The sequence below is a fragment of the Canis lupus genome, chromosome 3 (assembly GCF_011100685.1).
Source record: "Canis lupus familiaris isolate Mischka breed German Shepherd chromosome 3, alternate assembly UU_Cfam_GSD_1.0, whole genome shotgun sequence".
NCBI classification, from domain to species: domain Eukaryota; kingdom Metazoa; phylum Chordata; class Mammalia; order Carnivora; family Canidae; genus Canis; species Canis lupus.
Window position 1 is genome coordinate 73865876 of NC_049224.1, and position 22084 is coordinate 73887959.

Here is a 22084-nt window from a genome sequence, read left to right on the forward strand (position 1 = left end):
CAGGCGCCAAACCCCTGCGCCACCCAGGGATCCCAGCAAACATAATTCTTAAAAAAAAAAACAAAACCCAAATATCTTCAAGTAACAAATTCCTAATAATTACAAAATTCTATATAAAAGGTTAAAACTTCCTTATACTAAAAGATTAACCTTTAAAAAAGTAAGCAGAAAAAAAAATTAAAAAGTAAGCAGAAATATATTCTAACTTTTTCTTAATGGCTATTTAGAAACATTTCCAGCTTATTTGTTGGGCCCTGTACTAAGGTATATGAAAGGACCAAGAACCCAATGATCCAGACTGGATGCAAATTGCTCTTCATTATAAAGACTTTGGGTATAAAATAAGTTATGGCCAGGGAAGATAGCTTGCATTGGATAGAAGGTGAGAACAACTGGCATCTAGGAAAGACTCAGAAATAAAGCTGGTCAAGTAATAATGGCCAGATTACAGAAAATCTTGGAAACTAGAAAGAGGATTTTACATCTTATGTGGTAAGAAATGAAGATCACTGTAGTCGTTGAGCAGAGAAATGTTATGTAAACAGAAGAATTAATGAAGCAGAGGGTGTAGTCTCCAGAGTCCTTGCCTTATTTGAATCCTGATTCCATCACTCGTTAGCTGTGTACTCCTGGGAAAGACAGTTAACTTTTCTAGGGACAGGTATCCTAGGGCAATAACAACATTCAGCTCTTAGAATTATTATGAATATGAGATTAAAAATGATAGGTGAGGCACTTAGCATAATTCCGGGCACATAGTAACAACACAATGAATGAATGCTATTCACACTAAATGAACATGATTAAAAGATGTAGGCTGATAGGAGGCTACCAGGAACTGGAAAGTAGCAATGGAAATTTAGAAGGATAAGACCCATTTGAAAGAAGACTTGGTGATTGTCAGAAGGTAAGATCTGGAAGGAAGGGAGGGAGGGAGGGAGGGAGGGAGGGAGGGAAGTGTATTATTTACTTTGGTACTTAGTAGCTGAGCTCCCCTGCTTATGCATGGGAACTTTTCCACTGTACAAAAGAGGTTTGATGAGAGGCAGGAACTGAATCTCCCATAAACCTGGAAAGACAGATATTTATTCTCACCGTCCTTAGAAGTTTAGGGTTCAGGACTACCCTAAAGCTAGTAACCTACCTTACTTGAACCTAGGATTTAAAATCCAAGGCAGGCATGATAAGTAAGGTACAGTGGATATAGTTCTTCACCATTTTGAACAGCCTTTTTTATCTGCTTAAATGAGCCAGGGATGATGTCCATTGATGCCATTGAAAAACAATGAATTATAGTTCCAAGTCCTCAAGTCTGGGACACATGGTCAGAGAAGACTTGAATACACATAGTTTGAGATGAAAGCTGAGCAGTGAACAAGTATTTTATGCAAGTTGAAAATATGAGAATAAAAGCAACACAAGAGTACAAGCAATAGAGAAATAACAAAGCCTTGAAAAAGAGAGGAAAAGATAGAAAGGAAGGAGTGCTAGTAAGGACTACAAGGCTGAACACCAGTTCCAGGCATACAGTAAACAATAAGTATTTGCAAGTTGATTACCTGGACTGCGGCACTCTCTAAAAATTTCAAATATTTATACAATAACTCTCACCAGTTTTCTAACTTTACATATTTCTGTACCATTCAGTGATCAAGCCTTATTTAGACCCTAAGCATCTACAAATATAAAGCACCATATTATATGAGATAATATCTACATCCATATCTTTGTTACCATAAAGCTAAAAGTTAAATTACAGTAAAACTCTTCCAATTAGAGCTCCTATTTTTATATTCATTAAAGATGTCACATGGAAATCTTCGATGTGAATAATGCATCGAGGGCTTCAGTCATACAAATAATTCAAGAAATGGGGAAGGACAACCTTCATTTATATGGCAAATATTTATTGATGCTGCCTATGTGCAAGGAACTGTTCTAGGTGCTGTGGGATATATTGTTGAGAAAAACAAAACAAAACAAGTTTCTTGCTTCCCAGAGCTTACTTGGGGGGAAGAAGTAGACAGATCAGGTGTTATGAAGAAATATAAGCAGAAGAATGAGATAGAAGGAGGTAGGCAAAAGATTAGAAAGTGATGGACAGGTGATGATTGGCCATGAAAGTCTTTTTTTTTTTTTTTTTTTTTTTTGTAAATTGATGTTTGGAGATGAGTGAATAATTTCTGCTAGGCATTCCAGGAGAGGGAACAGCTAATGGAGTAGCCCAGATGTGGGAGAATGTTTGACTTGTTCCATGAAGGAAGCGGAAGCCAGCAGGGCTGGAAGAGTGAGGGGAGAAGTAGAATGAAGTGAGTTCAGAGATGTATTCCCAAGTCAGAGAGGTGCTGTCAGGGGATTGCAGGCTATCAGTGCTAGGAATTCAGAGGAAAGGAAGATCAATGTACTGAGAGATAATACACAGAAAGCTTCTAGCACACCACCTGGCAGAGGAGGCACTATACATGATGTTTGTTACTATTATTGTTGCTGTAACAACTGTTGCAAAAACAGTACAAAGAATTCCCAAATACCTTAACCCCAGATTTCCCAAATGTTGTTTTACATTTGCTTTTGCTGTATACGCGTGTGTATAATTTTTTTTTCCTGAACTGTTTTAAGATCAAGTTGTAGAGATGATGCCCTTGTACTCTAAATATTTCAGTGTATCTTTCTCAAAGCAAGAAACCCTGTTACGGAACAATACAATCATCGAAATCTGGAACTTAACATTTACACAACGCTGTTATCTGACCAACAGACTTTATTTGGATCTTATCACCTGCTCCAGTTATGTCCTTTAGAGCAAAAGAAATTCAAGGTGATGCAGTATAATAGCTGTCATATCTCTTCAGTCTCCTGAAATGTGGCACGAATTCCTGAGTCTTTTCTGTATTTTGCGACATTAACATTTTGGAAAACTACAGACACAGAAGTCATTTTGGAGAACGTCTCTCAACTTGGATTTGTTTGTTTTTTCCTCACGATTAAATTTGAGTTGTTCACTTCTGGCGAGGATACCACAGATGTACAGCTGAGTTGTCCTTTGTATACTCCTAAGAGGCACATGCTGCTGATTAGTCTCATTACTGGCCATAGGATAATAGCTCATTCGGTTGATGTGCTGTCTGCCCCGTTTCTCCACTGTAAAGATACTAGTTTACCCTTTGTCACTAATAAGCAAGTGGTTGGAAGATACATTGAGTTGAAGCTAATTATCTGTTCTCAAACTTTCACCTACTGGTGGTAGCATCTATTGATACTTTTTGACTGAATTAGTTATCATGATAAATTATAATTTTTTTAGTCCTTTCTTTCTGTAATTATTAGTTGGCCTTCTAATAATAATTCTAAAGCTGTCCCTCCCCTTGTCTTTATTTGTACCAGTGTGGACTCATGAATACATACTGATTTAATAAATGATAATCTTTTATCATCATTATCTATTTTGGTGTTGAAATTATCCCAGATTTGGACAGTGGTGGTCCCTACAAACTGTCTCTTCTGTCCCTTGTACTGTCTTCAGTAGTTGTTGAGCACTTCTTTACTCTCTGGGACTATAAGATGTTCTGGGTTTACCTTGTATTTTTCCAGTCCTGGAACCAGCTGTTTCTCTAAAGAGCTCTTTGGTCATGTGTTGTTACTAACTAAAACTTCTTTTTTTTCCCCCTTGTTCCCCCAAATAAAAGATTATTTAATACCTTTTGTTGAATCCATTCCTCCAACTGCAAATAATGTTCCAACTGTTGACTTTCTAGGTTTCGTCCGAGGGCTTTGTAACATGGGTCGTCTCTCTGGTAATAAATGGTACTTCATTGCTTCCATAATAAGTTTCTGACATTCTATATCATCCCGAAAAAGTGCATTATTTTCCATGTCTGCCAGGAACTAGAAAAGAGTGGTGAGGATGTATACTAAATGAGCAAGAAAATAGTAATTAAAAGAACATGTAGTTCACAAATGGAAATGACCTCACTAGGAAAAAAAAAATCCAAGCCTGGACACTTTTTTTTTTTTTAAGATTTTATTTATTTATTCATGAGACACACACACACAGAGGCAGAGACACAGACAGAGGGAGAAGCAGGCTCGATGCAGGGAGCCCAATGCAAGACTTGATCCCTGGACTCGGAATCACACCCTGAGCGAAAGGCAGATGCTCAACCGCTGAGCTACCCAGGTCTCCCCTGGACACCTATTTTTAACTAATATATTCAATATTTACAAGATCGGCATTTTAAGTTTCATTGAAAAATATAAATTGAAGAAGATAGGTGGTATGCTCTGAAACCTGAATAGTGCTTTTCTCTGGATAGTGGAGAAATTGGTGCTTTTTAATAATCTTTTTTACTGCTTTTCTAAAAAAATCACTTTATTTTTAAAATTAGAAATAATTTTAACTGAAGAAGAGTAATTATAAATAGAAATTGACTAATTAGACTGCATTTACCTGACCTCTCTAAACAGTGCTCAAAGAACAGCAGGGGTGCCTGGGTAACTCAATGGGTCAGCATCCAACTCTTGATTTTGGCCCAGGTCATGATCTCAGGGTCCTGAGATCTAACCCTTAGAAGGGCTCTGTGCTAGGCAGGGAGTCTGCTTGAGATTCTTTCTCTTCCTCTCCCTGTGCCCCTCCCCCTTCTAAAGAAAAAACAACAGCAAAAACACCTTACAGTTTCTTAAGGGCAAAGAACTCTAAATGGTGATTACCCTAAAAAAATTTAAATCCCTTCTGCTTCATTGAATCCAAGTTTTAAACTTTATGTAATTTTATGCAAATGTATAGAAATGATTTCATCCTGACTTTTAAAAAATGCATTTCTTTTCCTTTTGTGTTTATTTCTCCAACTACCTCCCACCCCTCTTTTTGCTGTATTTCTTTTATTTACTATTGATTCATGTGAAATTAATTTTTAAATAGAGTATGAGCTGAAGAATATTTTAATTTCCTTCAAGGTAGATGGCCAGTTCTGTACCACCACCATTTATTAAATAATCTTCATTTTCAAGTGAATTGAACTTTGTTTATATATTATATTCTTATAAATATATCTCAGGATATATGAGACCTGTTTTCCGATTCTTTATTCTTTTCCATTGATCTATTTGTCTATTCCTACTCTAATATAAAATTTTTTAGTGTCTTTATAGCACACTCTGGTTTTCTGATATAAATCTATCCTTACTGTTCATTTTCATAGTTTTCTTGGCTATTTTTGAGTTTTTAACTTTCCATATAAGCTAAAGATAAATTTATCTAATTCCCCTTCACCATCTTGACCCTGTTGGAATTCTAATATGAACTGCATTAAATTATTTATTAATTGTGGAAGAATTTACATTTTTATGATATTGTCTTTCCATTCAGGAAGCCTTTCCATTTGCTGTATACCTTTCTTCATATAGGTCTTATGCCTTTCTTGTATTAAATATACATATTTAATATACATATTACAGATTTTATTATTTTTATTGCTATTGGGAATGGATTCTTAAATTTACATTCTGCAAATATTTTGCTGGAGAGAAAAATCTTTTGATTATTTTATCCTTATATTATAATCTATTATTTTACCACATTCCCTTATAAAACTGTAGTTATTAGGCATACAATCATAATCACCACCCTACAGGGATAGTTGACATCTCTTTCTAATGTGTATGCCAATTACTTCATTTGTATTTTATTATTACAATTGCTAAAACATAAAGCAATGTTAAATAATTAGTGATACAGAGTACCCCTTTTCTGGTTTGAATTGATATGGTTTTAGTGTTTGACTATTTAGGATGAAAGTTGCTATAGCATTTAGTAATCCATCTTTATTCTATTTAGGCTATTTTCTTCTCTCTCTATTTTACTTCAGAGTTTTAAAACTGAGAATGGTTCCCACATTTTTCCCAAATGCCTTTTACAAATTTACTGATATGATCATATGGCTTTTTCTCCTTTAACTTATTGATATAATTTTCTTGACAGATTTACTTATAATCACTGGAAAAAGGAAAAAGGCTTGCTTGGTCATAGTGTATCATTCTTTTGATACACTGCAGGACAGTATTTGATAATATAAGACACATTTTACATATCACATGATTCACTATTTCAAGTATATAATTCAGTGGTTTTTTAGCAAATCTGCCAAGTTGTACAACCATGACCATAAACAGTTTTGGAACATTTTCATCACCCCAGTTAGAGCTCACATGCTGTTTGCTGTTTAAACTGTTTCCCATCTCCTGTCTCATGGGCTTATGTGTCTCTATAGATTTGCCTTTTTGGGGGGATGTTTTATATAAAGCCATACAATATGCTGACTTGCTTTTTAAAATTATGTTTTTAAGGTTTACCCATGTGTAGCATGTATCAGTACTTCATTTCTTTCATAAAAAAATTTTTTATTGTAGTTGGTACACAGTGTACAACATTGTTTCAGGTGTACAACATAGTGATTCAACAACTCTATACATTATGCCCACCACAAGTGTATGCTTACCCACCATTGGTCACTGTTCAACACTGTTACAATACCACTGGCTATATTCCCTATGCTGTCTTTTTTACCCATGACTATTTATTCCATATGCAGAACCCTATATCTCCCACTCCCCTTTACCCATTTTGTTCATCCCCCAACCTCTACTGCTCTGGCAACCATCAGTTTGTACTTATGGCTCTGATTCTTTTTGTTTTTAGATTCCACACAGAAGTTAAATCAATGGTATTTGTCTTTCTCTGTCTGACTTCTTTCACTCAGTGTAACACCTTCTAGGCCTATCTATATTGTCACAGATGGCAAGATCTCATCCATTTTTATGGCTGAATAATATTCTGGTGTGTGTGTGTGTGTGTGTGTGTGTGTGTGTGTGTGTATACCACATATTCTTTATCCACTCATCTATTGATGGAATCATGGGTTGCTTCCATATCTTAGCTATTGTAAGTAATGCTGCAATAAACACAGGATTGTGTATAATTTTTTGAATGAGTGTTGTTTTCTTTGGATAAATACTCAGTAGTGGAATTACTGGATCATATGGTATTTCTATTTTTAATGTTCTGAAGAACCTCCATACTGTCTTCCACAGTGGTGAGGCCAATTTAAATTTCCACCAACAGTGCATGAGTGTTCCTTAGTACTTCTTTTTATTGCTAAATGATATTCCATTTACGGATATACCACATTTTGTCTATCTGTTCACAGTTGATGGACACAGATTATTTCCAGTTTTTGGCTGTTATGAATAAAACTGCTACGAGCATTTGCATGCAAGTCTTTATGTAGATAAATGTTTTCATTTCTCTTGGGTAGATAACTAGAAATAGAATTGCTGGGTTATATGGTAAATACATGTTAACTTTTTAAGAAACTGCCAAACAATTTTCCAAGTAGCTACATCATTTTATGTTCCCACCAGCAATATATGAGGGTTCCTGTTCCTCCACATTTCTACTAACAGTTGTTACTATCTCCTTTTATTTTAGCCATTTGAGTGGGTGGGGAATGCAGTTTTACTTTGCAAATGCAAATGAGTAATAATGTTGAGAATATGTTCATATCTTGATAATGGAAGTCTCTAACAAAAGTCACTGTAAAAAAAAGTTCATGGTTTTTGGAAACTGAGAACAGCATGCTAACAGTAAAAAAGCCAAATTAAGACATAAGTCTCAGGACCTGTGCCAGAGTATATATTATGATATTAATTATTCCATATTTTTTCTACACACACAAAATATAGTTATATTTGCTATAGAAACCGTTGCTGAATATGCACTGAGTTGGCTCATTTTGACTGATCTTAATGTTTATATTACTTTTGCTATATGTAATTAGTCCTTTCTAAATAAAAATAAATGTGAAAAAATTATAGAAAGTAAAGTCTTGGGAGACTTAATAGTTACTGCAATTTGAAGTAAAAAATATATATATATATTTTTAAATTTTTATTTATTTATGATAGTCACACAGAGAGAGAGAGAGAGAGAGAGAGAGAGGCAGAGACATAGGCAGAGAGAGAAGCAGGCTCCATGCACCGGGAGCGCGACGTGGGACTCGATCCCAGATCTCCAGGATCGCGCCCTGGGCCAAAGGCAGGCGCTAAACTGCTGCGCCACCCAGGGATCCCTAAAATATATTTTTAATCATGCTAACAGTCTCTATACTTAATGAATAATGGGATTAATCATATTTAAGTAGGAGATGAGAGTAACAGAAGGGAATGTAAAACCATTAACCCACATATCAGATTAATCAAATGGAAGGTACCAGAAATCATTTGGAAAATCATTCAGAAGGCACTGAAAGAGAAAAAATACAGACTTGTATTCTCTGCATTTTAGGTGAACACTAAGTGTCTTATCCACTATTAGAGAATGACAAATAACTTAAATGAAAATATGTAGAAAAAAGAAACATTTTCAATGTGTAAATTTTTATCCTTATTCACATACCTAATCTCCATATGATTATTTCTCTACAACTGTCCCAGTACTACTTAGTGTATAAAATAGAATGTGAATATTTCTGAATTCTACAGGTTTTAAAAATGTTTCGGCATCAAAAACAGGTAAATTAAAAGAATGGTAAAGGTAAATACTGGCTCATTTTATATTTTTGACTTTCAGTAAAAAACAGTAATGAGAATTGAGAACAGAATAGTGAAGACCAAGATACTTATAATGCAAGCTAACCATTGGGAACTTTAAGAATTTAGGTGTCAAAATATTTTAAATAATGTACACTTCTCCTAGTATTCCTATCCACATTGTTTGAAGCTTGATCAAATAGAAAAACTTGTGATGCATTCAAAGGTAAACAAAAATCCACAAACATGTATCTTCTGGATTATTCAGAGTTAAAAAAAAAAAACACATCACAACAAACCACACTAAATGATCATTTGGTAGAGGATGACAATTACATATATATTTCTTAGGTCATTTTAAGGATCTACTACGGGAGACACTATAAAAAATTACTATATATGTAAGTTACATCCTTTCTAGCTAGACTCAATAGTGTTTCATATTAACAAAGTAGGGTAAAAGCTCATTGGGAAAGAAACTATTTCACAAAAGTAAATTCTTTTTAAAAATTTTATTTATTGTTTTTAAATTTCATTTATTTTGTTTAATTCCACTATAATTAACATATAGTGTTATATTAGCTTCAGGTGTATAATATAATGATTTGGCAACTCTACATTACTCAGTGCTCATCATGATAAGTGTATTCTTAATCTGCTTCACCTATTTACAAAGTAAATTCTTTAGGTAAGTGGACTTGGTAGCAATTTTTAAATATTAGTCACTTATTATTTGATACCCACTGGACAGTTTAAATAATTGTCATATGTTTCTATCTTTTACAATAAAACATACAGAATATAATCCAATGTTTTCTTAATGAGAATAACTGGGTTAATCCAGTGGATCTTCTGTCCTTATCATGTCTCCTGTGTAATATCAGATTATGTTAAAATTTCCTCCTCCTTGACCTTAGAATCTATTTTATTTTATTTTATTATTTTAATTTAATTTTAAAATCTCTTTTTAATGGCCCTCCAGTTATTTAGGCAAATTTAGGAATTACTACTAAACACTACTGTTTCTGAGGGTTCCATCTCTAGTGCCCTTGCTTTTGCTTTGGCCAAGTCATTCTCTTCCTTTTGGCTGCAACAACCTAAATAAGAAGTTTTCAAAACTTCTTCCTAGACTCCAAGAGGATGAAAGGTACCAAGAAACTCTGGGAACACAATTCTTCCATCTTCTTTCCACTGTAAAATCAGCACTCCATTTTGTATTCTTTGCCTTAAATGACAGCACTTCTCTTAACTTAGTTGCACAAATCAGAATCATTCTGGATCCCCTTTTTTTTGTACCCCACACCTTTAAGTTGTACCAATTCTACATCCTAAACAGCTCTTGAGCCTGGTAATTTCTCTACCTGCACTGCCAGCAAGCACCTAATTCACTTGTCTGAATACAATAGTCTTCCTAATGGACTTCTACTTTGACTGCTCTAATTCAATTTCCGCAATACAGTTAGAGAGGATCCTCCTTCCTAAGCAAGATGGTACTTATATCATTCCCTGCTTAAAATCCTTTAGTGCTTCCCCACTGCTTTGGGGATAAAATGCAAACTCCTTGGCATAGCCAGAGATTCTTTGTCTTCCCACTCTGCCCTTTTATGTCTGCACTTGAGCCATTAAAGCTCTCTTGCTTGATGTATTTGCTCACGACTCCATAACTAGGTCCAGTCTCCTATCTCTCCTGGGCTATCATGCCCCAGTCTTCTGGGTAGCTACTCAGTATGCCGACCAAGTGACACTTCAGAAAGTTCTCCCAGCTTCCCCACCATCAGCCTGGGTGGGCTACTCCAATTATTTTTATAATGCCATATTCATATATTCATCACAGCCTTCCTCTCATTATATCATAATCACACATTTATTTTTTAACTTACTTCTTCCTCCACTTGATATACCTCCCCAACCCAGAAATTTTACACACAATATGTTCAAGGGGCAGAATGGTTCAGTGAAAAAGGCACAGAACTTAACTCTGTCTCTTATTAGCTCTATGTTAGCCAAGTAGCAAAGGCAAATAAAACTACAATGCAGAAGGACAGAAATTTATGCAATCACTTTAGGATTGTGAGCATATGGTTTTACTTTTTTGGCTGGTTACTTCATTTGTACAACAGGTGTTAGGCTAAATGAGTGCCTTTCCACTCTAAGATCTTGTGGTTATGAGTATCAGCAGTATCCTGGATAACAGAAACGTGAAATGTCTCTAGGAATCATGCAAATATAGTATCATAAATATTTGAAACTGCAGGACTTAAGTCAATTGTCAGGTTATGGAATCACACAGATTCTTTTCAAAGTCTACTAGGATTTTTTAGATTTAATTTTCTTTAACCTAGAAAATGATAAGGAAAAAACTTCAGCTAGGTACCAGTAAAACAGAACTCTCTTTTTGAAATCTGATTTCAAGGGAAACGTTTTAGAATGTTAGTTTTCTTGAATTGTCAACATTTCATATGGTTTCACTTCTACGAATTCATATGATAGTTTACCTCTGAAAAGGAAGTCTTTCTTATTAAGGATTGGTAGTACTTTTTGTTTTTATAAGGTAGAGAGCAAACAGTGACTTCTGCTAACAACTGCTAGATGAAATACATAATCCTCAAGATAAATACAAATAAGATAAAATTTATGGCACTCGAACAACAAAAATCTGAGCTTGAGTAGTCACAGCTCATTCTTCTTGTACTTTCAAGGCCTCTTTCTCTAATTCAAGCCTTCAGGATAAGCAGTAAAGGAGGTAGAGGAAATTATAGTACAGTGGTCTCCCTTAACCATGGAGGATATGTTCCAAGAACCTCAGGGGATGCCTGAAACCACAAATAGTACTGAACCCCATATATATTTTTTTCCTATACATACATACCTATGATAAAGTTTAATTTAAAAGTCAGGCACAGTAAGAGAATAACAGATAATAAAATAGAACAATGAAACTGTAATAAAAGTTATGTGAATGTGGTCTAAGTATCTTATGCACCTTCCTTCCTCTCGTGATGACACGAGATGATAAAATGCCTATGTGATGAGATGAAGTGAAGTGAGTGACACAGGCTCTGTGATGTGTAGTTGGCTACCGCTGACCTTCCAACAAGAGGTCAGAAGGAGGATCACCTGCTTCCTGACCATGGCTGACCACGGGTAACTGACACGATGGGAACGTGAAACTGCAGATAAGGGGGGGACCACAGTATATTCCGGTTAAAACTGTACAAAGGGGAAAGTATGCATGCAAATGTGTTCTGACTGATTGCCTTGAATACACTAACTAGATATCTCTCAATTCTAAAATAATGCTAATAATTCTACCATGATTATTTGTAGCACATTTGATCTCACCGAGCACTTTTATCATCTTTACAATAATCCTGAGAGATAGTCAAAGAGGATGTTATCTCCACCTAACAGATATAAGAGAATGGGGTGTGTGACTATGCCAAGACACAGAGTTTTAAAATGTCAGAGCTGGAGGGCAGTCCCGGTGGCCCAGCGGTTTAGCGCCACCTTCAGCCCGGAGTGTGATCCTGGAGACCCAGGATCGAGTCCCACGTCAGGATCCCTGCACGGAGCCTGCTTCTCCCTCTGCCTGTTTCTCTCTCTCTCTCTCTCTCTCTCTCTCTCTCTCTCTCTCTGTCATGAATAAATAAATAAAATCTAAAAAAAAAATGCCAGAGCTGGAACTCTTACCATGTCTCAGTTAATACATCACCAGAATCTGGCATTTAACGGATACTTAATAGATGTGTAGCAAATGAATTAATTTACATTTTCTGGCTCCTGGCATCTACTGCAAATTTAACCCGCAGCTTTACTAATTCTCCAATTGCTAGGATAGGTTTGTTAGCTGAGTCAAATAAAATTACTAACCTCCTTAGGGACAATGTTATTTAATTGACGTAATTTAGGCAGCCAGACCTTCTGGGTCAAAAACACAAGCAGAAGTTTTTTTAGCTAAGTATCTTTTCACCTACACATTTCATAGGAGTATAGGTAAAATAGCCTTATTGAATAGAATAGCCAAAGGAAAAAACCTACAGACATGTACGTATTAACATGATTAACATAAAATCAATACCCAAATATTGTTGAAATTAGGATACTGATTTTAAATAATCAAAAATAGTTTACCTGGGGTGCAAGAAGAGGTAGCCTAATATAAGCCAAAAGTTTACTGAGATCTTTCCGTCTCTGTTCCAAATCATGACGAACCCAAGTAAGAAGTGCATTCAGTATTGTCTCCTCATTAGGAATGTTCATGTCATCACTCGCCAAAAGCTTTGCAATTTCACTGGCTGGTAATAATACAAATTCCTGGTTTCGAATTACTTCCATGAAATGCTCCTAGAAGGGAAAAGTAGCATATCAACAATGTCGTTTCTTCTATCCATCAGTTTATTTAAGAGTAAATACAAATTTTTGAATCAGGTGCTAAAACACATTTATACGTTCATTAGACCTTCCTTACAATAGCATTACTGTTTCCTAGAAAGAAACACAGTATAAAATAACATTAAACTGCAAATTATGTTGTTACACTGTAAGTGTCTCCATATCAATAGAATTAAATTTTACCTCTTGGTACATTTTATATTTTTTAAGATTTATTTATGAGGGGGGGGAGGAGAGAAAGAGAGATAGCACTTGAGCAGGGGGAGGGGCAGAAGGAGAGGGACAGAAAGAATCCTCAAGCAGACTCCCCGATGAGTATGGAGACTGATGTGGGGCTTGATCCAAGGACTCTGAGATCATGACCTGAGTCAAAATCGAGAACCAGCCACTTATCTGACTAAGCCACCCAGGCGCCCTTACCATTTGGGACACTTTAAAAATGGAGCCGGGATTTTTAGGTTTTGCTTTGCTCAAGTTAGAGAATAGTTCTGGCAAGTCTTTCAGGAGGTGGAGGGTAGAAAAAAATGAATTAGACTCTGAGATGTAGGATAGTCTGACATCAAAGTCTAGTTACATTTGTGGTTGCTGAAGAATTTGGTTTATAGTGCAGCCAGTTACCTGGGTGAGTCATGAAGATTTCTCTTACCCAGAAATGGCTGCCAGGCAGGCTGGATTTCCCAGGACCATCCTGTACCACAAAAATCTTCTCCAACTGCCCAGAGAAGACTATATATACTTAGGGCTATCCTGGCTCTGATTGGCCTTGGCCTGAAGAGTGTTTTAATGTAGTTCACAAAGCATTTTAGGTCAGTTTTAAAAATTTCTAAACTGATTTACGTCTGAAGTTCTTTTCATCTCAGAGAAAAAGAGCCAAAGCAAAAGTGTTAACATACAATGTACTGGGATTCCAGGACCTTGGACTGAAGATAATTCAGTTGCAGATACTACTAGAATTAGGCTCCTTATAATTTGAAATGGGGGACAGAAATGACTTTAGCTGTGCGATAATGACTTTTACTGGGTTGTTATGCTAAACAATCCAAAGATATGGGAAATTTACTCTCTGGAGTACAGGTTACAAGTCTTAATGCATGGATTGTTTACTTAGCTATAATATAAATGCAAATGCTACACAAATTGCCCCTTGATGTTTTTCTTATACTTCCTAGTGTGCTGTGGCTGTCTCAGCATACATGGTTTTAGTGAAATAGCTAAGGCCACTTAAATTAGAGCTAGAGATAAGGATTACCAGTAACTATCTTCTATATTAAAATGAGAATTATATGTCCCATATACCTTGCAGTAACCCAAATTAGGTACTGATCTAAAATATATCTTGGGTTGAAATTCCTTTATTAGAAATTCTTAACAGGAAGCCATACATGAATAATTAACTAAATTCAATTGCTTCAATTCATCACGATTTGTTAAAAATGCCCAAATGTATCTATTTTAAATGACTATCATTTTCAGAAATATATTTTAATAAAACCTCAATGTTGGCTTCAAGCAAACTGTTCTACTCAACTGTGTACTGACATTATAAAATAATCTGGTAACACATTGCAAGAGCTATAAAAATGCTGAAGCTCTCAACCAGTTATCCTACTAGCAGTTTAATCCTTAATAAATAATTCACAAGAGGAAAAAAAAAAGCTGATGCTTCCCTAATGATGCTTCTCTGTATTATTATTTATAATAGTATAAAATGGGAATTAGCCTAAAGGTCCAGCTATAGGGGGTTGTAACTCAATGGGCTATTAAGCAGGCATTAAACATTTCAAAAACAAAGATCATATAGATACATGGAAACACATTTATTATATAATGTTAAGTAAGATTCTCAAGAAATCAAAATAATCTACATTTCTAATTGCTCAATGGTAGTGTACAATATAATCAATATTTATAACATTTACACCATTCTGACCGTACTGATACAACTATTGCTTTGCATTCGAATGGTATTAATGGCATTACCAATGCAATGGTATTAATTCAAGCAGAAAAGAACTATTATATATATTATTATTTATTTGTTGATTTTCTATTTCAGAACTGTGCCCATTCTGACCTAGTACAATTCATTTTAAGTGAAAATTGAGTCTCTCAACAACTGAACTCAAGGTTAAATACAGAGTGTTTTTCAAAAGTATTACTTGGTGTTACACCAGGTATTTTAGCAGAATTCAGTCTTTTCTTCTAGGTTGAGAACCAAAATTCAAAAATTCAAAATTAAATGCTTATATTTATTTCACAAATCCATAATGCCATTAATTATTTGTAATGATATACCCAGTGTTAGACTTTTGGCAGAGGTTAAAGGACTCATGCCAGGTCACATTCAATGGCAGTCAGAGTAAGAACAAGCTCCTAGATTTCAGGATTATAAGAAGGAACTCCTCATTCTTTCCTACCTGTATTCATAGAGGATGAGTGAATGTCCCAAGTACGTGCAACATTTACTGATTGTGACAACTGAATTCACTATGTGGCATTATGCTTACTTCAGATTTTAAATCTTTTTTTGTGTTGTTGTATGAGCACAGGGTGATATATGGAATTACTGAATCACTAAATTGTACACCTGAAACTAATATAACACTGTATGTTAACTAACTGGAATTAAAATTAAAACTTAAAAAAATCTATTTTGTGATATAAATAGCTATCATGCTACCAAACACTTGCTAGCATTATGCCCTTTCTTCATTTGGAATTAGTTTTTAAGCAAATGAAATTACTGAGGGATTTATTTAAATTGAAGATTGAATTTTGGTATACATTTTCATTGGGTTCCCATAGCAACAATTCAAATCAGACAATCTGCCACTAAATGACTTATTGTTATTAGAATTAAATTTCACCTCTGTTGAAACTGAATAATGTCAGATAATAGCCTTGAGACAAAAAAACACTCAACTAATTGGCTATGAAAATAGCTTTAAAAACATTGAGCTAAATCAATAATAATGTAAAAACTCTGTATGGTTACAGAACATAACTACACTTATCATGGTAAGCCTTGTATAATGTATTGAATTGTTGAATCACTATGTTGTACACCTGAAACTAAAATAACACTGCATGTGAACTTTACTTTAATAATAAAAAGAAAGAGCCAAGGGCAGCCTGGGTGGCTCAGTGGTTTAGTGCCTGCCTTTGGCCCAGGGCATGATCCTGGAGACCCGGGATCGAGTCCCATGTCGGGGTCCCTGCATGGAGCCTGCTTCTCTCTCTGCCTGTGTCTCTGCCTCTCTCTTTCTCTCTCTCTCTGTGTCTCTCATGAATAAATAAAATCTTTAAAAAAAAATAGCCAATTTAAACTTATATCTAAGCCTTTATATCTATCAGCCACTGTGCCTCTACTGTAAACAACAGGAGTGACCAAAATGCATACAAATGTTTTCATGTGAATAAAACTCTTTTTTAGGAAAGATATATTACTTAAATGATAAACTGATTCTGAAGAAAAGAAACCCAGCTTTATTTTAGTCATCTTACTCCTAAAATTATTTGAACCTAAAGTTTAAGGTCAAAATGAGATATCTGCAAGGAAAGATACAGACGTAGGTGGGGAAAAATCTTCCATGAGACTGAATTTAGAAGATGCTAGGTCTATCTGGTATTGCCTTTTGTATGAGGGCTTTTGTTCACTCACATCCAATTCTATGTATTGAATAGAGTAAATTTGTACAATGATGGTAACAGCAATGAGGATATCATTTATTGACTGGGGATACTGTGTGTCAATCACTATTTTAAGTGCGACACTTCTATTAACTCATTTAATCCTCATTTTGAGCTTATGAAGGAGGTAGAATTATCCTTCCCAAGAGTTGTAAACATCTGTTCTTATCATTTTTCACATCTCTATTTCTGTAGTGAAAAATTCCTAAAGTATTTGTCAGTCTCTTCACAGACAAACCAACTTAATGGAAGAATGGAGGAAAAGGTAGACAAAAGCATCTTCTTAATTTTGATACAATCAATAATATGGATAACTGGTATGTTTGTGAGAATGTTCACATTCTTTCTTAAGAGCTATATTGCCCTAATTTCAGGATTTAAAGCAATAGTCTTCGATTTTTGCCCAGCTGGGAAGACCTAACTGCCATAGTGTAACAAGATGGTCATTCCTTAAAAATCCAGATATCCCCACTTCCCCATGTCCCTGTACTATGAAGATTATGGGGCCTGGTCCTAACAATATGCCCTCAATATGCCCTTCTTTTCTTGCTATCCTAGATCAATCTATATCCATTATCCTCCTGAGTCTGAATGAGAACCTCCTCTGCGATTTATTTTGAGCACATAATTTGCTTAAATTCATAAGAACATCTTTCTACATAGCTAAAAAACACTTCTTACATATAATCTTACAATTGTCTTCTTACAATTATTTTACATATAATCTTACATATAATCACTTCTTACATATAATTTTTTAATAAAAAGCCTCCCTTTGATCCTATTGTCTGTACCGCACCAATACCCCACAATCACTGTCACCAATTTCCATCTGTAAATATGTGGGCCATTCTGAAATTCATCCAGTGCTACAAAGTAAAACGTAGGGGAAATCCTGCTCTGCAATGCAGTAGATCTGAAAAATCTTGAATAGGACAGTCCTTGACCACTGCTCTGCCTTTTAGCAACTGTAACAACTCAGGCTGGACTCATAGATCCAGGAGAAATATTACTTGGTGTTCTCTCCTTATAACTCAATGAAAATGTTCTGCAATAGACAGTGAACCTGAACCTCAAGACGTGTGGCAGAGCCATGGGAAAACAGCAGCACGTAGATAAACCTGCAGCATTAAGGAATGAGGTAAAGAGCATATGACTTTCTGCTTCTCAGAGAATACATACCATAGTATAATTGTGAGCCACTTTATGCAAATCTGTACAACCTTGGGCATCAGCAAAAGAACGGATTCCAAGACAGTTGGATGGGTGAAGCTGTTTCATCAAAAACTTACAGCAAGCTTCCACAACCTGTGAAAGCTGAAGGAGGCAAGCTGTAGACAGCAGGCACTCAATATTATCTTCTTTTAATTCAAGGCGGCCTTAATGACAAAAAGACATTCCATGAACCATAGAACTGTATTAACTTTGATGTATAAAATAATCAGTGTTAACAGTAATAATTCTACACAAGAGCTCCTTATATGAATTCTAGACCTAGATGATTTCAGATTGAAAAGACAAAGTACAAAATGTGAAAAAACATGATTAGTTCTGTGACTTCTATTAAAATAAAAAACTAATGGTTTATTTTCAGAATTTTTAAATGATGCTTTAATTAAGTAGCATATCTATTATATATAACTCTCAAATTTTAGGTGCAATAATTTAAAAACATTATATAAGTCATCTAATTATTATATTAACATTTAAAAATACCAATCATAAGGCTAAGTATGACAATCATTTTATTTCATTTTTAAAATATTGTATTTATCCATTTGACAAAGAGAGCACAAGTGGGGGTACGGGAGTGGTAGGCAGAGGGAGAGGGAGAAGCAGATTCCCTGCCAACCAGGAAGCCTGATGGGGGGCTCCATCCCGGGACTCTGGGACCATGGGCTGAGCTGAAGGCAAACATTTAACCTAGTGAGCCACCCTTAACAACAGTTTTAAAGATTCTAATATAGAGATTTTAACTTTTATAAAGGTATCACCAGGAGTGATGATTACAATAGCAGAATTCACTGTTAGCTATGTATGGCAGGCTTTACTAAAAGCAGGAACCTGAAATCTAATTATACAACATAATTTTAAGAGGTTTTAGATTTATGTTTTCAGATTTATTACCTGTATATGCATACTGAATCAAAGACCAGAGTGAATTTGGTTCAACACCTTCCATTTTTATTTCTTCTTGTCTTGCTTCCCTGACATCATTAGTAAACATGGCAGCAAAATAATCCGAGACAGAGGAGAGCACCAATCTGAGAACGTACCAGAAGAAAAAAAAAAATCAGTGACCACATTAAAGTTGATGTTCATTAATAAATACTGCTTCTTCTCTCTCTCCCTCTCTTTTTAAAATTTGTTACCCACAGAAAGTGCATGGTACTGGGAAATGCATTTTAAGTTTGACAAATTGCTTTATGCTCTAGTTCCTTCCATGGAGTAATAAATTACCATTACTGAAAATTTTCTGCTGAGGTAAATGATTTACCCATTCATTACTCAAATACCATTTTATAACATCCAGAAGAAAAGCTAAAGCCCACAGTGTTAAACTGACTATATAAAAAAAGAAAAAAATCATAAAGGTTATTTTCTGTTTACCCCTTTTGGAAATAACCTAAGGTTTTTTTGGTTTTTGTTTTTATTCAATTTAACTGTAGAAGTAGTAGACATATGGGAGAAACTTGAGAATGGTTTTAGCAGGTTGTTTTTAATTTTTGTGATTTATTATTATTATTATAATGTTCACATTTTGTCATCAAATGATAATACTTTTGTTATAACACTACAAAACTATAATATTTTTATAATAGTACATTATTATATATTAGGTACATCTCTGACCAGATTTTTGATAGCCCTATATGAACAAAAATAGGTTATAAATATACATTTTGAAATGTAGATTTTATTTGATGTCTTGGAGATATTTCTATGTTGGCACATTTATATAGATTTACTTTATGTATGTATGTATGTATGTATGTATTTATTTATTTTTAAAGAAATATGAACAGTGAACAGTTGAAGCTCCCTTGCGTTCCCCTCTACTTCCATTCTCCTCCGTCCCAGGAGTACACTGCGGGGTGGTTTGCCAGATTGCTCTCCAAGGTGCTGTGCCAATTTAGATCCCCAGCAGCATTGTACGAGAGAGAACACTTTCCCACAACATTGTCAGATGTTAAAATTTTTGGCCATCTGCAATGTGTTAAATGGTGTCTCGTTGTCATTTTAATCTTCATTCCTCCGATTGCTAGTGAGACTACAGATCTTTTCAAATGGATATTGATTGTTCAGGTTTCTTCTGAGAATTGCCTATTTATTCATCAACTCACTAAAGAAATTCACACCTAATAAGTACTGGGCACTGCTCTAGGTCCTTGGACACATGCGGTTCAAACAGAGTGCGCAAGGACAGAATGTCAGAGGGCAATGGCCATCACACAGGCCACTGGGCTCTCACAGTAATGTGAGGAGTCACTGGAAAGTTCGATCATAAGAGTGACCAGATCTGAGTTCTATTTTAAAGGATCACTCAGATAGCTGCAGAAAACAGAATGTAGGGGAAGAGAGTAAAAACAGGGAGACCAGTTTGCAGTTTCTGCCACTGGTAACCAGAATGAGATGGTAAGAGTTCACACATATGTGGTAGTGAAGTAATGAACTCTGTTGTAGAAACAAAGAATTTGAGATGTCTCTGAAATGCAGGTTGAGGCATCTTCATCTTTTCTAATAAAATGCAGGCTGAGGCATCTTCATCTTTTCTAATAAACCCACGCTCATAACACAAACTTTTTGTCATGTTCTAATAGCATCTCAATAAATGTATGCCCACTGAATCACTGGGAACTAAGACCAAGCCCATTTTTTCCTAATGATTTCACTTCCACTTTGGAAAGTTTAAGAAAATCTTTGGGACAGAATGTAATTAGTTTTTAAAAGCATTTAAAAAAAACCCGTAGGGGTCATAACAGTGATTAATACAGAACAATTCAATATGGAATTATCAAAAGAAACATAATGAATTGTTCTTTATTAAACATCTCTTTTCTTATTTAAAAAAAGATAGTACTTTATTTGTGTTAAAGGCTTTTGTTCCCTAACATCACTGCTTTTCTTACTTCTTGGAGATCAGGAAATAGAAGTTGGGATAGATGTTGCTATTTTAAAACTGCAATTTTTGCCATTTCATTCCACTAGGTTTTCTGCTTCTAAATATTCAGCTCAAATTTCCATTGAGTTTGCTTATTTAATTGGTAGAATTTAAGAGAAAAACTGCTCATAGAAGCTGAAATCTATACCAAGTAATACTAACTGATCTGAGGTCAGTGTGTTTTGTTTTTGTGTTTCTACAAAGGAAAGTGACTCTTTTGGGGTCATTTAATATATAATAATTTCATGTGCACTGTTTTCTTCATAGAAATCCCATGAAAGATATCCCTTTCCAAAAGCGTATGGAATAGTTAGTTGGAGCAATATCTCAATGTACATAAAAGTAAATTAGTATGGAAATATTTCTCACATATAGAGATTTAGAAAACAATTACCTATGCGCTGGAATTCTGCGATCACCAGCAACTAGAATTACATCACACAACTGTTTATGCCTCAAATAGTTTTCCATCTTTTTAAATGTTTGTTCAGCATGATTAAGGGCTTGGAAAAATTCATCTGATGAACATGGCTCCATAGTATGGCAGGATGATAATGTCTGACTACTATTGGAAGTCCTGAAAAGAAAGACAACACATCTTTTGAAATATTGCTATCACATTGAAAAGATCTTTTCTATCAAGTCCTTTAAAAACCTTTAAATGTACTAGAAGTCATCAATGCTGCCAGTCAATAGTAACATGTAATCATTCATCATTTTTGGCTTTTAAATTCAATGATGGCTCAAATTCTAGGTGTGTCTTGTAAAAATTGTGAGTGAATGTGACATGTTAGTTAATTACTACATATATTCTTTGTGGTGTCTATTTTTGAGATTTTTTTGCTGGTCAAAATAATTTCTCTGTTGAAAAAGAGCCAAGCTATATTCATAATGATAGTATATCTCCTAACATTATATTTAAGGGTATAAGAGATCATTCTTTGGAAGCAGAAAGGCAATGAAACTATTTTAGAAACATAAGTCCAAGCCATCCTTAACTTAAAAATGGGTTATAGTCCACAGTTCATTTATAGGATAACTGTTAGAACATAAAACACAGTTGACCTTGGACCAATATGGGCTTAAATTGTCTGGGTCCACTTATACATGGATTTTTTCCAATAAACATAGTGCAGTACTAAAAATGTATTTTTCTTCCTTATATTAGTCTTAATAACATTTTCTTTATTCTAGTTTACTTTATTGTAAGAATATAGTATATAATACGTAAAACACAAAAATTTTATGGACTCTTCA

At 34.9% G+C, this 22084-nt stretch overlaps 1 protein-coding gene and 1 long non-coding RNA gene across 7 annotated transcripts in view; one reads left to right on the forward strand and one right to left on the reverse strand.

Annotated features, from left to right (window-relative positions):
• Positions 1–22084, forward strand: part of LOC111095295 — a 72998-nt gene that overhangs the window by 36355 nt on the left and 14559 nt on the right. The gene's annotated exons all lie outside the window — the stretch shown is intronic.
• Positions 1–22084, reverse strand: part of KLHL5 (kelch like family member 5) — an 88152-nt gene that overhangs the window by 33106 nt on the left and 32962 nt on the right. For all 6 annotated transcript variants that reach the window (XM_038533476.1, XM_038533475.1, XM_038533474.1 and 3 more), the window contains 5 exons: positions 21222–21404; positions 18793–18929; positions 17848–18044; positions 12715–12927; positions 3699–3885 (listed from right to left, as the gene is read on the reverse strand). In XM_038533476.1, coding sequence (XP_038389404.1) covers positions 3699–3885; positions 12715–12927; positions 17848–18044; positions 18793–18929; positions 21222–21364 — 877 coding nt within the window. In that variant the 5' untranslated portion in view covers positions 21365–21404. The remainder of the gene's footprint in view (positions 1–3698; positions 3886–12714; positions 12928–17847; positions 18045–18792; positions 18930–21221; positions 21405–22084) is intronic.